Raw genomic sequence first — 18,430 nt, forward strand, 5'->3', positions numbered from 1 at the left:
TCATTACAGATCAGGAGTGCATTTGAATGAATCAATGTGTTTCCCCCCTTTGTTTTTTACAAGGCATGCCTGGTAACGCTTTACCCAAACCGCAGATCTAACCCTTATCGTGGCAACTTTCTAAAGTAATTATTTACTGCTAGTAAATAATAACAATTTCTTTTGAAGTGTAATTACAAAAGTATTTATTCTAATTATATGTATTAATTATAATCCTCAGTCATGCAGTTCTAATCTAGTCAACAAAATTACTGACGGAAATTTTTAACAAAGAGTTTATTTTTGCCAACAATAATAAAGGAAAGCGTATGTGCATTGATAATAATCTTACAAAAATGATATAATTTTAGTTGAAATATTGAAGAAAATGTGAAAATAATATGCAGTATTAACAATGCACTAACAATGATTTTTTTTTTTTTGGAAAAACAAAAGCAACAAAATTATGTGCACAAATGAATTTAAGCTTTCAGTGTTAGTCAGAATGTGTCAGTCACAATGTGAATACACTACAAAATATAACATTGCATATAACATGTGTATAACATGAACAATGATTAACAAAGCATAAATATTTTGCAATTCTGTGCTACAGTAGTGTACTCAATGTTATTTCAGGAACTCAATAAGCAGGAACACGTATAATTAATATTTTAACATTCTTAAAATGTTGTCTTGATATAATGATAGAATGTTTGAAATAATTGATTTAATGTAGCATTATATTGTCAACTAAAATGTTATTTTCGACAATATGTAATTTTAATCATACTGACATAAAATACTGGCTAAATTAAAAGTTTTTTTTTTTTTTTTTAATACATAAAAATATAAGACAAAAAAAAAAAAAGTGTGAAAATGAACTCTGCAGTCATCATACCAAGATTGAGTTTGGTGCAGCTGGGTCCTCCAGATCTTCTGCTTAAGGGACATTTGTACACATCTCCTGTCTGATGCTGTCCATTTGTTTCCAGTGGGGCTCCTACCAGTAACCTAGAAACATCCAGAATCAAAACATATAAATATTACCTTTGACACAGTACAATATTCATCTAACAAAAACGTCAGAAGAAACACACAAGCAGGTGTGTGATCCACTACCCTGTAAATAAAACAGCCAGAAGCCTGTTGATTTAAGCTCCCTCCGAAAAAAGGGGCATTTAAAGGAGGTAAGAGGAATCAGTGAGAGATGGCAGGTGAGTGGAATCTACTGGCAAAGGAATGTTTAAACAGGTTTAAGTTGAATGTTGACGTCTGAGGTAATGTATCGATGGAAGCACGCAGGGAGGTTAGGTATGTGACACTCTGCTGAGATATGTTTGCCTGCGTGTTGAAATATGTATCTTACAACCCAGACTCACTAAACACATCGCTCCATTAACTCTGGCATGCTTTACACGTAATACTGCTCCTGCAGAGAGCAATCAGGGACACACACATCACTCAGACGCAGTAGCACTGCAGGGAGCAGTACTTCTCACGGCTCTCGGAAGCATGCAGCTTTTATAAGCAAAGCCCGTCACTTTCACTAAGTAGCCATAGAGGACTCATTTAACTAGTCACAGATCACTGCAAGACTAGGCATCTTTAAACACAGCAAGATGTGTACTTTCAACTGTTTATGCAAGAGATACAGAATTCTTTCATGCCGATATTGGTCTCGAGGGAGATAGAAAACTAGCTTGACTTCGCATTTATGTGCCTGTGCCAGGTCAGGATGGGCTCTTAAATGTCATTCAGAACTTCATAATTAGTTTATGGTGAGGTGGTACCATTAAATAGTCTGTCAGACGTAAAGGCAGTATCTTTGCATCGGGGTCAGAGAGTGACAGTAAAACTACACTAATAATGGGAAACAAAACTCCATTTTCTGCAAAAGAGCTATTTTACGATCCTCGGTTATTTGTCTGCCTTTTAAAAAGCAGCGTTCATGTAGAACATTACATTTTCTTAAGAGCAGCATATCAGTTTTTACTGATTGTTACTCAAAGGTCTGTTCTCAGCTCAGAGTAGTGCTTACTAATCCTAATATGAGGTAACATTATTAATATTTATTTGAAACCTTAATCTTGTGATATCTAGTTCAAGGTTATATAGGGGCTGCAAAGGAATGGTAGAGGAACTATCAAAACCAAACCAAACCAAACCAAACCAAAACAAAACAAAACAAAACAAAACAAAACAAAACAAAACAAAACAAAACAAAACAAAAAACAAACAAAACCCAAATAAAACCGACCACGGGCTTGTACCATGAAGCCGGACTAGCTGGCTAGCCAGGTAAGTTTCAGTTTAGTTTGAACCAATCATCGGTTTTAGGTACCATGAAAGTGGTTTGGCTTTTAGCTGCGTTCATTGCCATAGTAACTTACACTGTACAGCTAACCTGCTCCGGGGCAGGTTATATTCTGGGTAAGATATATCAACTTGAAATTGGACCAATCAGATGTGAGCAAAGTGATACATGTCTGATGCAAAAAAGAAAAAAGAATATGTAAGAAAAAAGAAAAAGGTCAATTAAAAATTCAATAGGTTAGCTACTGTATGTGTATATTTATATTATGTTTAAATATGTACAGTAGCATGGTCTGTGAAGCACAACATTTTGTTCCACTAAAATTCACTTGAATTGACGCAGTATAAATGGCTCTATGGAAAAATACTGAGCTGCTTTTATATTTTAGGAAGTAGATCATCACATCTGATGATTCTTGGCGTAGTTTGAAAACGCCTCTTCATTCTGTATTACACATGAAAGATTCAAATCACAAAGGCACTATCACATCCTGCCACACGTTTGAAACACTGCATCTCACACACACCAATAATCAGCACATCTCAAGCTAAGGTTAATGCTCTAAACAGGAGCAATACCCACTCAGGGACAGAGCGATTCAGAGAGCGATATCTGACACTAGTTTACTGCAGATCCAGACCTCCATGAGTGTTCTGCCATAGGCCAGGGGTCAACATCATGGGCCCCTCAAGAAAATATTTCTCTGTTTGGCAAGCTTCAACAGTGAAGCATTCCAACAAAATCTGGATCCAGATCCCCAAACAAATGGATTTTACCCATTACAGTTAAAATATAATTATAAGACACCCACAGGCTATTTACAGTGGAATTAAGAAATGAAGTAGAACAAGGAGCACTGCACACGTCCTACTGCTCAGCCTGACTTAGGTAATTCAGTCAATATGATCAAATAAACAAAATGAACCGACAGGGACAGTTTATCACTGTTTCATATGTAAATATGACATTTCTGTGATATACAATTTTTGGATAAATAAACACTCTAAGTTGGACACTGGTTTGAAATTAGCATGAAATAAGTAAGGAAATAAGCTTACATCAAAAAAAAAAAAAAAAAAAACCAAACAGAAGTCTCCAGTTAAAAGTTCATCTAAACATTTTGAAATGTCTCTGGAAACGATTTTTCACAGAAGGAGCACAGACTGTGTGCATATTTTCGCTGCTATTAATATTGTGAATATTACTGGTGTTATAGCTGCCTTTGGCACTATACTTTACACTTGAGTTCAGCTCAGGACACACTTGCTTAAAAAAGGGAGAGAAGGAAGTATGAAAAAAAATAGAGAGATGAGCTTGAGAAAGACGACCTTTGTTACAGTGATTTAATGGTCTAGTCAAACTTCCAGAGTAATGACACAGTAAGCTGTTATAACAATCAGGCTCAGACTCATTAAGCTCTCAAGTTTTTTCTCTGCGGCAGGGCTACAAAAGGCTAATAGCACTGAATGAAACGGCCTCGCTAATACACAACCTTTACATATTCAATCTGCCACAAAACACTGTACTAGCAGCCCAGATCCTTCGGAAAAATCTAAGAGGAAAGGGTTTGCCATTAATAGCCAAATGTTTTTCACATTTGGAGAGTGAGAAAAGACTGCTCATGGTATCATTGTGCTGAGGTCTATGAAGTGCCAGTGAGTCCACTGATATGGCGCTTCATTACTTTCACTTATGATGGGAAAGAAAAGGAGAGATGAACCACAATGCTTTATCCTTTTCATGGCCTGTCTGATTTAAAAGGGCACGTCAAACATTACAAAAACCTTATCAGACTGATGTTACCATGACACTCAACACTTCTGTGCTGTCATTTCTTCCTAGTAAAGGCAGGAAAACTAGTTAAGTAATTATAGCAACTCACCACACATCCTTAAACCAATAAAACTATTACTGCACATGTTGATTTCATCTAATCATTACAGTTTTGTTAACCAAGACATTCGTGTACAGATATTTTTTTTCCTAGACCAGTATTAAAAGGCTTGTGAGCAGTATATCAGCTAAGTTTGAGTGTAGAGATGAAGAACGCTTCATCCCTCCTGCTGCTTGAAGAATTTAGAGGTCACAGGCCAGACAAAAGTCAAAACTCAGCAAGGAATTCAAACTGCAACCCCTCAAAAATAAACAAGCTGTGCATATGTGTCAACGTTTGTCTGTATGTCCATCTCAAGGGATCTATCAGGCCAATTCTGTGGATGTGCATGTGTCAGTGGCCACCCAAGAAAAAATCCCATTTGCAGTCAGAGAGACTTCAAGAAAATAATTAATGCCCTTTTATCCGTGAACACCATCATGGACAACCAAGTCATAATAGTCATGCAACTCATTGTCATACAAGTCATAACCAAACTCAGCTATTTGTGTATTGCCTTGCAGCTTAAAAAGTTTTCTCTCCATCTATGAGCTGTGATCTGTTTCTTTCCAAACTACTACAACAGAAAGTGAGAGACAGAATAAAAGAATTTAAAAAATTTGGTATTACTAACAGCTGAAGGTAATGATGGCTACAGATTATTTTATGTAGCTCTTAAGACCTCTGATATTTGACTTCTGACATTTACAAATATTACATTCACTTCAAAGGTTTGGTGTCAAAGGATCAAAGAACCTTGGAAATGTAAAGGCGCTTTCGCACCATGTAGTTCTAGGAACGCATTTACAAATATCAACAACCGCTGATTGGAAGACGCAGTGATCGGAGCTGTTTTTGTTGTGTGCCGTGGGCCATCAGACGTGCAATCTGGGTTATATGAAGCGACGGGAACACTTTTTGTAAGCAAAGAAAACAAAAATAACGACTTTATTCAATAATTCCTTTGTCAACAGTCTCCTCTGTGTCTCCATATCACTGTATGTTGTGTATGCTCTTCTGTGTCATCCACACCACAAGGATGAGCTGTTTTATTTAAAATCAAAGCTAAATACATGTAGAAACAGCGCATCCTTGAGGCACGGATGATACACAAGCACATATTATTCATACTTCAAAGAAGCCAAACACAGCAGTCCTGTACACCAAAACAACAGATTCTTGAAATAGTTCAAATATTCATCACCCATGAAAATTTCCTGTGCCCCAAAACTCCCACATGTTCCATATGAGTTGTGCAATGAATGCTGTATGGGGCTGGATCTGCTTTTATCATCATCACTGAGCTAAAGAGTTTCTCTACATGATGCAAGTTAGTGGGTTCGGCTCACTCTCTGTGGCAAATGTGAAAAAAATGTATATATTTCTAATTTAAAATAAAATTCAACATGCTTGTTTAGCGGTTTGTGGCACTTCGAACATTTAAAAGTTTCTAGCCTGTAATTATGTATCTGCTACATGGTAGCAACTTTTGAGATTATTCCAATACACAGCATGCAGGGCAATGCCTGTGTCTTGGAACATGCATTGTGAACGTGTTTTAAACAATCCTGGTGTACTGACCTGAAATAAAATGCATATGTTAACATAATGTTAAGACTCAAAGAGGAAAATATGAGAGAACAACGACTACGTACTCCCTTCCACAGCAGTAACCACAGCTGATGTGTGTTGCCAACCCCTTTCCCCCATTTTCCTACACCACTAAACCCCTTCTGTGCCTCTGAAACTGGAATAAGACCTCTTACCACTGCATGCTGCTGTGACAGGACCCTCTCTGTAATGAGAAAGAGAAAGAGAAAGAGAAAGAGAAAGAGAAAGAGAAAGAAAGAGAACGAGAGAAAGAGGAAGAGAAAGAGAAAGAGAAAGAGAAAGAGAAAGAGAAAGAGAAAGAGAAAGAGAAAGAGAAAGAGAAAGAGAAAGTAGTTTGGAATAGCATGCAACAATAACATACCATTTTAACAGTTGACTCATTTTATTGTGATATTTACAGTTATATTAAAACTAGTTTTTTAAAAAATATACTAGTTTAAACAATAGTATGTAGTATATACTTTGCTGTATGCCTTAATATGCCTTAAGTACATTGTTTTCTGTTTTGAAAATAGCCAGATTAAAAGAGAAAGAGACAAAAAGGACTAATTGGATTATAGTCTTTTGTTGTCATTATTAGACATTCTCTTTCAGCTGGATGATTGTATTTGATATAGAGATATGAAAACATGTGATATGATTACCTCAGATTTTGAGTTAAAAAAAGCATTATATGCGGATAATTTTGACAATGTTCCCTCAAAAGCAAGGTAAATAAACTCGGATTAATGATAAAAAATGATAAAAAAATACAGCGGGTTAAATAAGTATTGAACACTTCACCACTTTTCTCAGTAAATATATTTCTAAAGGTGCTGTTGACTTGAAATTTTCACCAGATGTCGGTAACAACCCAAGTAATCCATACATACAAAGATAACAAAACAAATAAGTTCAGAAATTAATTTATGTGTAATAAAATGGAACAACATGGAGAAAAATATTGAACTACTGCAATTTATTTAATACACTGTACAAAAGCCGTTGTGGTTAATGCCAGCTTCAAGACACCTCCTGTATGGAGAAACTAGTCTCATGCATTGCTCAGGTGTGATTTTGGCCCATTCTTCCACACAAACAGTCTTCAAATCTTGAAGGTTCCATGGGCCTCTCTATGAACTCTAATCTTTAGTTCTTTACATAGATTTTCTACTGGATTCAAGTCAGGTGATTGGCTGGGCCATTCTAGCAGCTTTATTTTCTTTTTCTGAAACCAATTGAGAGTTTACTTGGCTGTGTTTGGGATCATTGTCTTGCTGAAATGTCCACCCTTGTTTTATCTTCATCATCCTGGTACCGTAGGTGTTATCTAATAGCTAATATTTATTTCCACTGACAAGGGGCAGGATTGCTTTCTAATTACTGACAGATTTCAGTTGGTGTCTTGGTTTTCCATGCATTTTTGCACTTCCCTTTCTTCATGTGTTCAACACTTTTTCCTTGTGTCATTCTACTTTATGACACATAACTTAATTTCTGAACCTATTTGTTTTGTTTTCTTTGAATGTATGGATTACTTGGGTTGTTAAAAATGGTGACGTGTTCAATACTTATATTACCCACTGTATGTATATATATATATATATATATATATAAAAATACAAAAATTTGGAAACATTAAATATATATATATATATATATATATATACACAGTACAGGTCAAAAGTTTGGAAACATTACTATTTTTAATGTTTTTGAAAGAAGTATCTTCTGCTCATCAAGCCTGCATTTATTTGATCAAAAATACAGAAAAACAGTAATATTGTGAAATATTATTACAACTTAAAATAATAGTTTTCTATTTGAATATACTTTAAAAAAAAAAAAATTATTCCTGTGATGCAATGCTGAATTTTCAGCATCAGTACTCCAGCATTCAGTGTCACATGTAACATCCAGTCTATCACATGATCATTTAGAAATCATTCTAATATTCTGATTTATTATGAGTGTTGGAAACAGTTCTGCTGTCTAATATATTTGATGAATAAAAGGTTAAAAAGAACTGCATTTATTCAAAAAAAAAAAAAAAATTCTAATAATATATATTCTAATAATATATTTTCTTTACTATCATTTTTTTTTATCAATTTAACACATCCTTGCTGAATAAAAGTATTGATTTTATTTAAAAAAAAGAAAGAAAAAAATTACTGACCCCAAATTACTGACCAGTAGTGTATATTGTTATTACAAAATATTTAAATATTAAAAACATAGCTTCTTTTTTATTTTTTTTTATTCATCAAAGTATCCTAAAAAAGTATCACATGTTCTGAAAAAATATTAAGCAGCAGAACTGTTTCCAACTTTGATAATGAATCATCATATTAGAATGATTTCTAAAGGATCATGTGATAATGATCCTAAAAATTCAGCTTTGCATCACAGAAATAAATGATAATTTAAAGTATTATAAATTTAAAAACAATTATTTTAAATTGTAATAATATATCACAATATTAATTTTTTTTTTCTGTATTTTTTGATCAAATAAATGCAGGCTTGATGAGCAGAAGAAACTTCTTTCAAAAACATTAAAAATAGTAGTGTTTCCAAACTTTTGACCTGTACTGTGTATATATATATATATATATAAAATCACACAAACACACACACACACACACACACACACACACACACACACACACACACACACACACACACACACACACACACACACACACAAAGAGTAAGTTATACAGTGGAACTTAATGTATCCCCTCAGAAACAAGTCTCCACAGACCCTCAGTCCAGTATAATGTCAAAACATTTGAGGGCAAGTGACTATGGCTCTCAAGCCTCAGAGACAAGTCTCGATGGACCCCCGTCAAAACAGTCACTTCACTGAATATAATAGTGTATTCTGCACTGAAACCTGCATGAGAAAGAGTTTGAACTGTGGGAGTGAATGCAATGTGTGTTATCCACACTGAAAGGCTTCGGGGTTGTGAGAGAGGTGAGATACAGCTAGACTCCATTACTTTCTTGGACTAAACATTCTCCTCTGAGGATCTGACTGTGTTAATCAAGACATTTCCTGAGTCAAACTGTGCAAGAGCACCAGTACACACACGCATAAGTAAATAGCCAGCAGTGTCCAAAATGTTTCCCCTGTTCAAAGGCCCTGAGGTGGCTTTACCACATAATGGTGATTAGCTACTGTCTATTGCCAATTCCTGCAAAAACCTTTTCCTCTTCTACTGCCTAGAGTCATGCCAGCATAAACACAACACACTCTCCCTAATGATCTGTCTTTCTATCGCTTACACATAAACAGCATACTGCTGTTCAAAATATAAATGTACTGTAAAATCCGACTCAGTTACTGTAATTGGGCCTTCAAACAGTATCTCTTGGCATTGTGTGTAGTTAGTCTGTTAGTATGTGTTGATGTGCATGTCTCTGAGTCTGGATTTGTGAATGTTGTTTAAGTGTGTATTTACAACACACAATTCACATCTCCCCCCAAAAAACTTGCATATGATAAAATAAAAGTGACACACACATACACAAGAGCCAAGCCAGACACACATGCCACACTGAAAATTTCCTCTGGCCTGTTAATGGTTTCCAGATGCTGTGTGAATGGGGCAGAGACAGAAAGGGGGTCTGTTTGGCAGCCGCTCACTTGAGAAAGTCTTTGTTGATATCACCCCACATCAGTCCAGCTGTCTATCTAGGGAATGTGAGATAGAATATATCATTTTCATGAACTCAGGCACAATGGGTGAACAACTCTCCTCATTATGAATAGAAGCAAATGAGCTGGATTCTCTTGCATGAATGGTGCATTAACACTTACTACAGGTAAATTACATTGATAAACGCAGAAAACGTTTTTATTTGCAGGCATACTTATTATTTCACACACACAGTGATATAGACCTCTGGGCTGGGTTTCAGGTGAGCTGTGGCCAAGCAGACATATTGAGATGCCAGACTGGAATCAAATTGCCAAAGCAAAGAGAGATGATGATATCACAGTGATAAACGACAAATGTTAAACTACTTTCAATTCTCAAAAGCCCGTAAAAGCATCATTGGTGGATTTTCCTTTCACAAGTGATCTAAATTAACTTGTGATGAAAACTGAGGCAATGAGATCTACTGTTGATTTGGGAGATGTAATGAAAAACAAATTCACTATTTTCTTAGACATCATTCTGAATTACACTTCCTTCAAGACCTGGACACACAGAAAAACTTTTTGTTTTGCCAGATGAATGTGAATAAGGCTACGATTTTTCGCACAACCAAAGTGCTGTTGACATCTTACAAAGGTGTGAAAATGTAGGGAGCAAGATTCTCTGCTTAACCTTAAAGGGGGTCTTAAAGTCTTAATGTGATGGTTCACTGAAAAAAAAACATTTACTTGCCAATGTCATTCTAATTCTGTAGATAAAAAAAAAAAAAAAAAAAAAATCGGTAACACTTTACTTAAAGCCTTTAAATATAATGCATTATAAAGGGTTATAATGCATTATAATTATTCATAATGTACATTGTTACACATGCTATACATCTTGTCATAAATAATCACAGCTGAATTAAAAACGCGTAGTGTAACAATGCATTGATAAGTATTATAATGCATTCACTGTGGTTACAATTATTCATGAGATTGTACAATGCATTTTGAGGTTAATTACAAGGCATAATTAATACATTAAAACTACTTTTATAATGCATTATAGGCCTACATAAAGGCTTTAAGCAAAGTGTTACCAAAAATTCATCTTTTATATTTTGAAGAAAAAATCTTCTGTCAGCTCTCTTTAGCGAGAGGAGTAGTTTATGGGATACAGAAAAAGACTTAAGAAGTGCTTCTTACCATTTCTGTCCTCCAGCCATGTGTTGTTGCACAGTGTAGCCAAACTGTGTCTGCCTGGGGCCTTTTATGATCCTGTGATTTCTGGTGTCAATGTTAAAACAGACATGGAACCCTGTAAAGAGACAAAGACAACTTTAATTTGAACCATCCACAGCATGCTTGGACACAAGACTGCATTTACTGGCAATAGATTCTACAAGCCAAGGAGCTCCAGCAATGACCCAAAACTAAGCAAAATTTAATTGTGGCTAAACCGAGTTTCTGCCAGAGTCCTAAACAGTAGTTTCCTTTCATGAACACTAGATGTAATTTGTATAGCTTCTAAACAACTCACAGACAAACAGAAAGCAAACGACAGATTGATTTTTTTTGTTTTTGCAATGTTTTGCACTTTAAAAAGTGGGATGTTGCTTGCAAGGGCAAACACAATGATTATTTTGTCAAAACTGAGTTACAACCTACAATGAATCTGGACTCAGAGACTGTGATCTGTCATGTGATTTGGCCAAATATGCACCATTCATGGAAAATGGAGTGTGAAAATGTATATCACAATCTACTTTCTGATTTTTGGGAAAAAACAAAAAATTCTCTAAATCAGTTAATTAAAAGTGTTTTTACTCAAAGCTGGCTGAATTTTGTCTCAGTCGTGAGTCTTTCCTGCAATATAGATGACTGAGGAGCAGTGTTAATTGGGCTTTTTGCAGGTCACCTCCTTAAATGGAAATGAATCTATGGACATGATGGACATGGTGTTTTGATGTTTCTCATTCAGAAAACAGACTTTAATTGTTTTGTCTCCAAAGTTCAAAGGTGCCTCCATTTACACATGCCTGTATGGCTTCTGTTTATGTTCTGACAGACTCCCAGAGAACACAAGATCTTGGTCCCTTGATTAACAAACACATTCATGGGGGTCTTCTGCTGAAAAGTCTTCGTAATCAGTGTAATCCTCCCAGTCGTGGAGAAAGCCTGCATGATTTTCACTGCTCGACCTGACGACTCTGAGACTAAACAATGAAGCTGTCAGTCATCACAACAAAATGTGACAGTCTGTCAGTCACAGAAAGACAGCAGTAAGGAAGCTACATCTGACTCACAGAGCTTTTTACAGGCAGGTCCAGTTTCAGTCAAGACTATCAAAGTCTATTTTGTCTTTTAAGTTGCTTCCTGTCAGCACCATAATTATGGCTTAACCTTAAGCAAAGGCTGAGAAAGATGACTGTTTAGGCTACAGATATATATTTTTTTAATTAAAGGGAAAATTCATCAAAAACTGAAATTCTGTCATCATTTATTCACCTTCAAGTTGATCCAAATCAGTATGACTTACTTTCTACTGTGGATAACAAGAGAAGATATGCTGAAAAATGTTACAAATGTTTTATTTTTGTTTCAGTTTTTGTGAAGGTCCAGTTCTGTTTTGGACCCCACTGACTGTCATTTGGGTGGACAAAAACAGTTGAATCATTCTTCAGTTGAATCATGTTTCAGTTCTTGGTGAACTAGACCTTTAAATATTCAGAGAAAGGCTTAAGCAAAAATTGTCAAATAATTGTGTTTTTAATGATTTGGCAAATATTTTTTTCATCAGATGTACAGTACAAAGATGGTCTTCTCATGTTAGAACATCACATGATGGCAACCCCATATAATAAAGATCAGTATTCAGAAGCATGGCTCTTAAAAAGAAATCTAAAGCAGGTACTGAACTTATAAATATAAAAAGTATAAACAACTGTTAATTTATCTGAGAATTACACTGAATTAATCTGTTAATCTATGCTTTGAACCCTGAATGACAGCATATGGATATCATATCCCTGCACACCTAGAAACTGAAAAAAAAAAAAAAGTAAAATTGGCAAGGATGCAGAAAACATACAATGGGATCTGATGAAAGGTCTGATTCTCTCTGGTGGCCCCAGGTCACCTTGCCTCCAGTCTGGCCTCTATACCAATGGAAAAAACAGAGGAAAAACATCCATCTACTCTGAATTCAATTAAAAGAAAAAGTCTTTCAAAATAATAATAATAAAAATATATTTATTTTCCAGCTGTCACCAGTGAAAATGAAATAGTTTATTGATGACAGTGCTGATAAGTATAATGTCTGCTAGTTTCCATTCATCGTATTATATCTTGCAGTTGATTGATGGATGAGATGAAGAGATCTTCCTCTTAGAAGAGGGGAAAGGAAGAAAAGTTAAATGATTTTAGTGTCCTCTCTCTCTCTCTCTCACACACACACACACACACACACACACACACACACACACACGACAAGACACACACACACACACACACGCACACACACACACACACACACACACACACACAAACACACACACAACACACACACACCACACTCTCTCTCATGTTCTCTCTTTACCCCCCAAACTCTCAATCCCACATTCTCTGTGTGTAGACAAAAGAATGAATGATGACAGGCTACTGTAGTGTTGGAGATGATGTAAAAGCATTTTTGCACATTAATCTGCTCAAGCACAAGAATGCACAGGGAATAATGTAGACCACATGTTTTTCCTAGCCTCATTTTTGGTCACAGCTTGTCACAGAAAGTGATGAAGAGTTGTGAGTGACACTGCCAGTGACTGACGTACAGTATTATTGTGAGCAGGAGAACTGTATATCACACTGTGAACAGCAATGAAGGCTCATATAAAGAGGTTCAGTTTGATCCTGGTTCACACAAACAGACGTATTCTCATCAGACTCATTCAAACTTTTGAACAGTAGTTTAAGTGTTATATAAGCAAAGTTGTTTGTCACCTGCCTCCTGCTTTGTTGAATACTGGACAAAAATTTATTTCCTGAAAAAAGAAGCATTGGCAGAGATGCTTGAACTCATTTAATTATATATAAACTCAAATGGTTATTTCTAAGAAACCATATAATTCACTTATATCATGGCAACATACTGTTGTACTAATTGCAACACACTCCAGACATCCAGAACCTTTTGATCTTATTCCGAAACGTTCTTCCAGAAGCCCTCATTTATGAATAGTCAACAAAATGAGAACCTTGCATGCATGAATCTAAAAATAGATCAGTCAGCTGACCAGCAAAGAAGAAAAGCTGAATAATACCTGTGATCATGCTGGATAATGTTACCTTTTTCTACGTTTTTTTAAACCTAAATTCTCTCCCACAGTCATTGATCACTTTTTCCAAAGAGCTTAAATACACATCTAAGGCATCCAGTCTGTTTTCTGAAACCAAACTGTCCCAGACACCAGCTGAGAACAGCTTCACCCTTAAAAAAAAAAAAAGAAGAGGAAAAAAAATAAAACCTAAGGGAAAAAAGAATGTGAAAAAGGGGGGAGTAGAAAGGTTCTAGTTTCCATTTAAAAGCCCTAACGTGGCAGACACTTTAATATTCTCTGTAATATCAGCAGGTCCTATAGAGTGGGTTTCCTGTGTGTGGATTCTTTTGCCCAGATAAATAAACCTCAGTACAGTGGCTGCAAGGGTTGTGCTCTGTGTCCAGGCCAGGCCTGCGCTGCTTTTGGACCACAATCAAGCTACAGGAGCCACACCACAGTCATACTGACAGAGAAGCACCAGTCTATGAGAATGTCCATGCATCACCAAGACTAACAATTTGCCAGAGCTTGACAGAACCATGGCATAATGGTCAGGATGCATGTTTTCTGGCTATATGAGGAGCTGTTCACAGGGATGAATGTTTGATGATGGCCTACGTCATTTTTTGGACTCATTCCCCTATTTCTCTCCATTGCCTTGTCATTAAAGGCAGCATCTTTTACATATAAAGACTACATCTTCACTAAAACACTTACTAAAGGGGAAATGTATCAATATCTAGTAATGAAAATATTGATGTTAAAAATAAATACACACAATGACATCTGAGATATAGCTGCAAAAATTGAAGTGCTACAGTAAATCTTGTTGATTTTCTGAGGAAATTATTTTAGTAAAGCTACATGCTTGATTAAGCATGCCTGATACATGCTACATACATAATTTATTTTTGTCAAAAAGGATGTATAACTTGACAATGGCACAAAATTCAAAACAAAATTCCAGCTACAGCCTCCAGCTGCAATATATTCTGAAAAACCCAGGTCATGATTAAAATCAAAACATTTCGAAAGAAACATTTGAGCTAGTGCTAGACCATATCTAGGGCATATCCACCACAAACCATCCATCAAAATCTAATTCATAATCAAAACCCACATCAATGCCACCAAAGAAATCTACCAATACGAATTCATTACCAAGGCCTCAGTTAAACATGCAGCTGTGTACAAGCCCACACGTGACAGACATCCCCCTCTAAACATCTGCTAACCCCTCAGTCGTCTCTCCCCTCCTTCACAAATATTTACGTGAGGAACTGCCCTGATGCTAATGAGCCTACTGATGCCCACTGGCAAGGATTATGGGCCAGCAGATTGGCTTTTAATAAACTCCACATGCCGGAAATACATTGCTTTGAAATGCTCTTCTGCTTAAGATCTCGTGGGCTTTATGATTTTATGATTTTGTGCTGCACCTCAGGGACTGATATACATTCTGTTACACTCACAGATCAAGAGTAAAATGACCAGTGATTGCTCATTTCATGCTGACTTTCCAGCTGTGAGCTCTGTGGTCTGGAAAGCTCATTGAAGGGCTGCTGAGAGAAGGCTAGCAGGGGATGAGCCTGGTGGCCTGCGACTGGGTTTGTGGCCAAAGTAAACTATCCGTGAAGCACGTGGCATCAGCAGACTGATATACACCACAGTCAGGCATTACTCACTAGCTCTGGAGTTCCTCACCCACAAAAAATAACCTTATTCTATAATTATTATTTCCAAAGTAGTATTCCAGGTAGAAGCATCTGAGATCACAATATTTTTTTATCGCACTGTAAATCAGCTGCTACTAAGATCTAGGGCCAGATTAAATAACTGTTTGTGGCAGAGCAAAACCTCTTTTGCGAACTACATGACAAATAAATACTGTAGATGCACTGTAAAAAAAAATACATAAATTAAGGTATTTCAATATCACACTTACAGGTCACACTTAAATCAGTGTGTTAATTGAGATTTCTTTCTAATTGTGAAAATCACTAGCACTTTCTAAGTGACAAATGTTTCTAAACCATTTTTTCCAGTGTTGTTTGTTACATCATTAATCTGCCTGAAAACTAGCAATTGCCAGAAGAAAGTGGACCAGTATTCAACCAAAATTTTCACCTATTGTTTGTATTGCAGTTATCTCTATTACCAGAGCAAGAGATATTTAACTTGAGTTGTGAATGTGAGTTATCAGCCTGAATGTAGTGATAAATGTTTCTATCAAGTTGTCCTTTCTTTGCAAGCTTCACACTAAAACAAACTGACAGCGCAAGCTGTGTAGTCTGAATCATGAACAGAATCATGTTAGTCAACTCTTTTAGTGAATCCTTAAAAAGACGCTAGTTTAAACCGGTCTTAACTGAATCCATCAGAGCACTTACTGAAAAGTTACTGAAAATGAGCAGCATATAAGGTTTGTGAAATGTAAATCAATGTCATTACCAACTGGTTGTGTGGAACAGAGCCACAGCTAAGCTTTGCTGTCATGTTTACTTACCTGCATCTGTACTTCACTGTATAACACAGAGCCATAAGTGATCGCACTTGAGTGAATTACCTCAAGAAATGCTGAGTAATATCTGGATTAACCAACCAGTTCCATTGTTACTGGCGGAAAGTCAGAAGGCTATTCAAACATGGAATTGCTCTGTTAATTGGATGACAGTGCGAACAGCTGAATATTGAATGCTTCTCTATGAACAGGTTGGATTTCCTGTGGTTTTGAATTCATTCCATTGCAACATTTGTCATGAGTGTGCACCTCACTTGCGATGAGCCATAGTGTATGTGAGTGCAGGTCAGTTTAAGAGTGTCACCCATTTAGACGAGTGTCTGATACAGGCCACATTTATAAGGTCATAAGCCACACCAAAAAAAAAAAAACCTTAACTTAAAAAGAAGTTCTAGATGTGGGCCAAATTAAAGGGTGTCCAGGGAAAGGCTAAAAGGAGTACAACAGACAGTATTGTACTAGTATAATGTTTACATTGCTGGACTTGATTAAAGTTGGCCTGGTTCACAGCTGGCTTACTGGCAGCTGGTCAAAATGAGCAACACACTAACCACAAAAAAGCATGTTTGCACATAACAACACAAATGTTATTTATATCCCTTACACATTAGTCATATTATATATAACACAAATACATAAACATAAACAAAATGAAAAATGTTTATATATACATAGATACATAGATAGATAGATAGATAGATAGATAGATAGATAGATATATATACATAGATACATAGATAGATAGATAGATAGATAGATAGATAGATAGATAGATAGATAGATAGATATATTCTCTATTATCATCTTGTTCATTTGGCAGATGGACAGACCTAACATATGACAAGAATGGACAGAAATGCAAGTTTGATTTCAATTTTCCCAGAAACTCTTGACCCATGACAGCACTGCCAAAAACTGAGTACAATTGCCAAAGTCTTGAATATTCGGATAACATCGCTTTTCATTTCAAAGTATGCAAGTGCTAGGATGGAAATTGGAGCAAGGGTAAACTCTAACCATTCCACAGCCAATCCAGCATCCCCATCTATCAAGGGAGGTCAGTTTAACAGTGCCTGACATTGGAAAGCAGACGTGGGAGATGCATAGAACTGGGATACAATCCCATGCGCACAAATCAAATCCATGGTACTTACTAAAGTCTCATCTTAAGTTGCAAAGTATTTTGTAGTATCAATGGAGCATTTCCACTTTTCCTCTTTTAAATGATTTTAATTGAAAACAGGCAACACACACATACAAACTCACCTGGCATCACGCTCCAGAGAATCCAGAGTAGGTGGGTCCAATAGTACTCCATGTGCGTGTGCGTGAGGGAGACGTGAGAGAGTGTGTGTTAGTGTATGCGTGTGTGCGCGTGCGTAAGGATGGAATATCCTGACAGTGCGCTCTCCTGTACACCCGGCTCTGATTCACTCTGCTGCTCCTAAAAACACTCTATATCTGAGGCAAGGAGGAGGGGACTGTGGCCAAACTAAAAGGAGGTGCTCATTCAGCCAACAGACAGATCTTCTCTCTTTTTCTTTCTCTCTCACTTCCTCCCTCCCTACTTCTGTCTCTTCATCTGTCTATCCATCTATGCCTGATTTGGGTCATCCTGTTATGAGCTCATGCATTGCTTGTGAAAATGCTTTTTGTGATGAATCTGGAAATCCAGGTTTTGGGGATCACTGTACATCACCTCTACGGCAAAAAACTGATCTTCTATAATCTTCGAATTTGCTTAACATGCAGTTTAAACTGCATACGTTCGGATAGATGCCCTCTGTCTTGATTGATGCAGAGATTTGTGGTTAACATTGCTGCATGTTACCATATAAAGCCCACTGACAAACTCTCAGCAGAACCTCAGACACCATCCAAACCACACGACCCAAGCATATAATTACAGATTATATACTAACTAATACTGACGTTCTGGCTGCTCTAATAGTGAATTATGGCCCACCTCCATTTCAACTTAACCCTGAAAATAGCAAAACCACATTTACTAAGTTTTGGTCAAAATGAACATACAGTGTAAATGCAGTCTTGTACACTAGTAAACTACCAACACATAATATCCTGTTAATGAAATTCATAAAACAATGGCAACTTTCCTGTGAGACAATATCTACCGTATCACTGTACTATCCAAAAAATAACAACTATTATTCTCAGGCCTTTT

The 18,430-nt window shown here is 36.4% G+C and overlaps 1 protein-coding gene across 3 annotated transcripts in view; it reads right to left on the minus strand.

The window, feature by feature from the left end:
* Positions 1-17,958, minus strand: part of LOC109093318 (integrin alpha-11-like) — a 69,221-nt gene extending 51,263 nt beyond the window's left edge. Inside the window, exons 1-3 of one of the 3 annotated variants that reach the window (XM_042727714.1) lie at positions 17,512-17,958; positions 10,615-10,726; positions 881-993 (exon numbers count right to left, since the gene is read on the minus strand). In XM_042727714.1, coding sequence (XP_042583648.1) covers positions 881-993; positions 10,615-10,726; positions 17,512-17,563 — 277 coding nt within the window. In that variant the 5' untranslated portion in view covers positions 17,564-17,958. The remainder of the gene's footprint in view (positions 1-880; positions 994-10,614; positions 10,727-17,511) is intronic. The other 2 variants (XM_042727713.1, XM_042727715.1) reach the window with 2 other exon arrangements.
* Positions 17,959-18,430: the final 472 nt, after the last annotated feature.

Source organism: Cyprinus carpio, chromosome B7 (genome assembly GCF_018340385.1).
Source record: "Cyprinus carpio isolate SPL01 chromosome B7, ASM1834038v1, whole genome shotgun sequence".
NCBI classification, from domain to species: domain Eukaryota; kingdom Metazoa; phylum Chordata; class Actinopteri; order Cypriniformes; family Cyprinidae; genus Cyprinus; species Cyprinus carpio.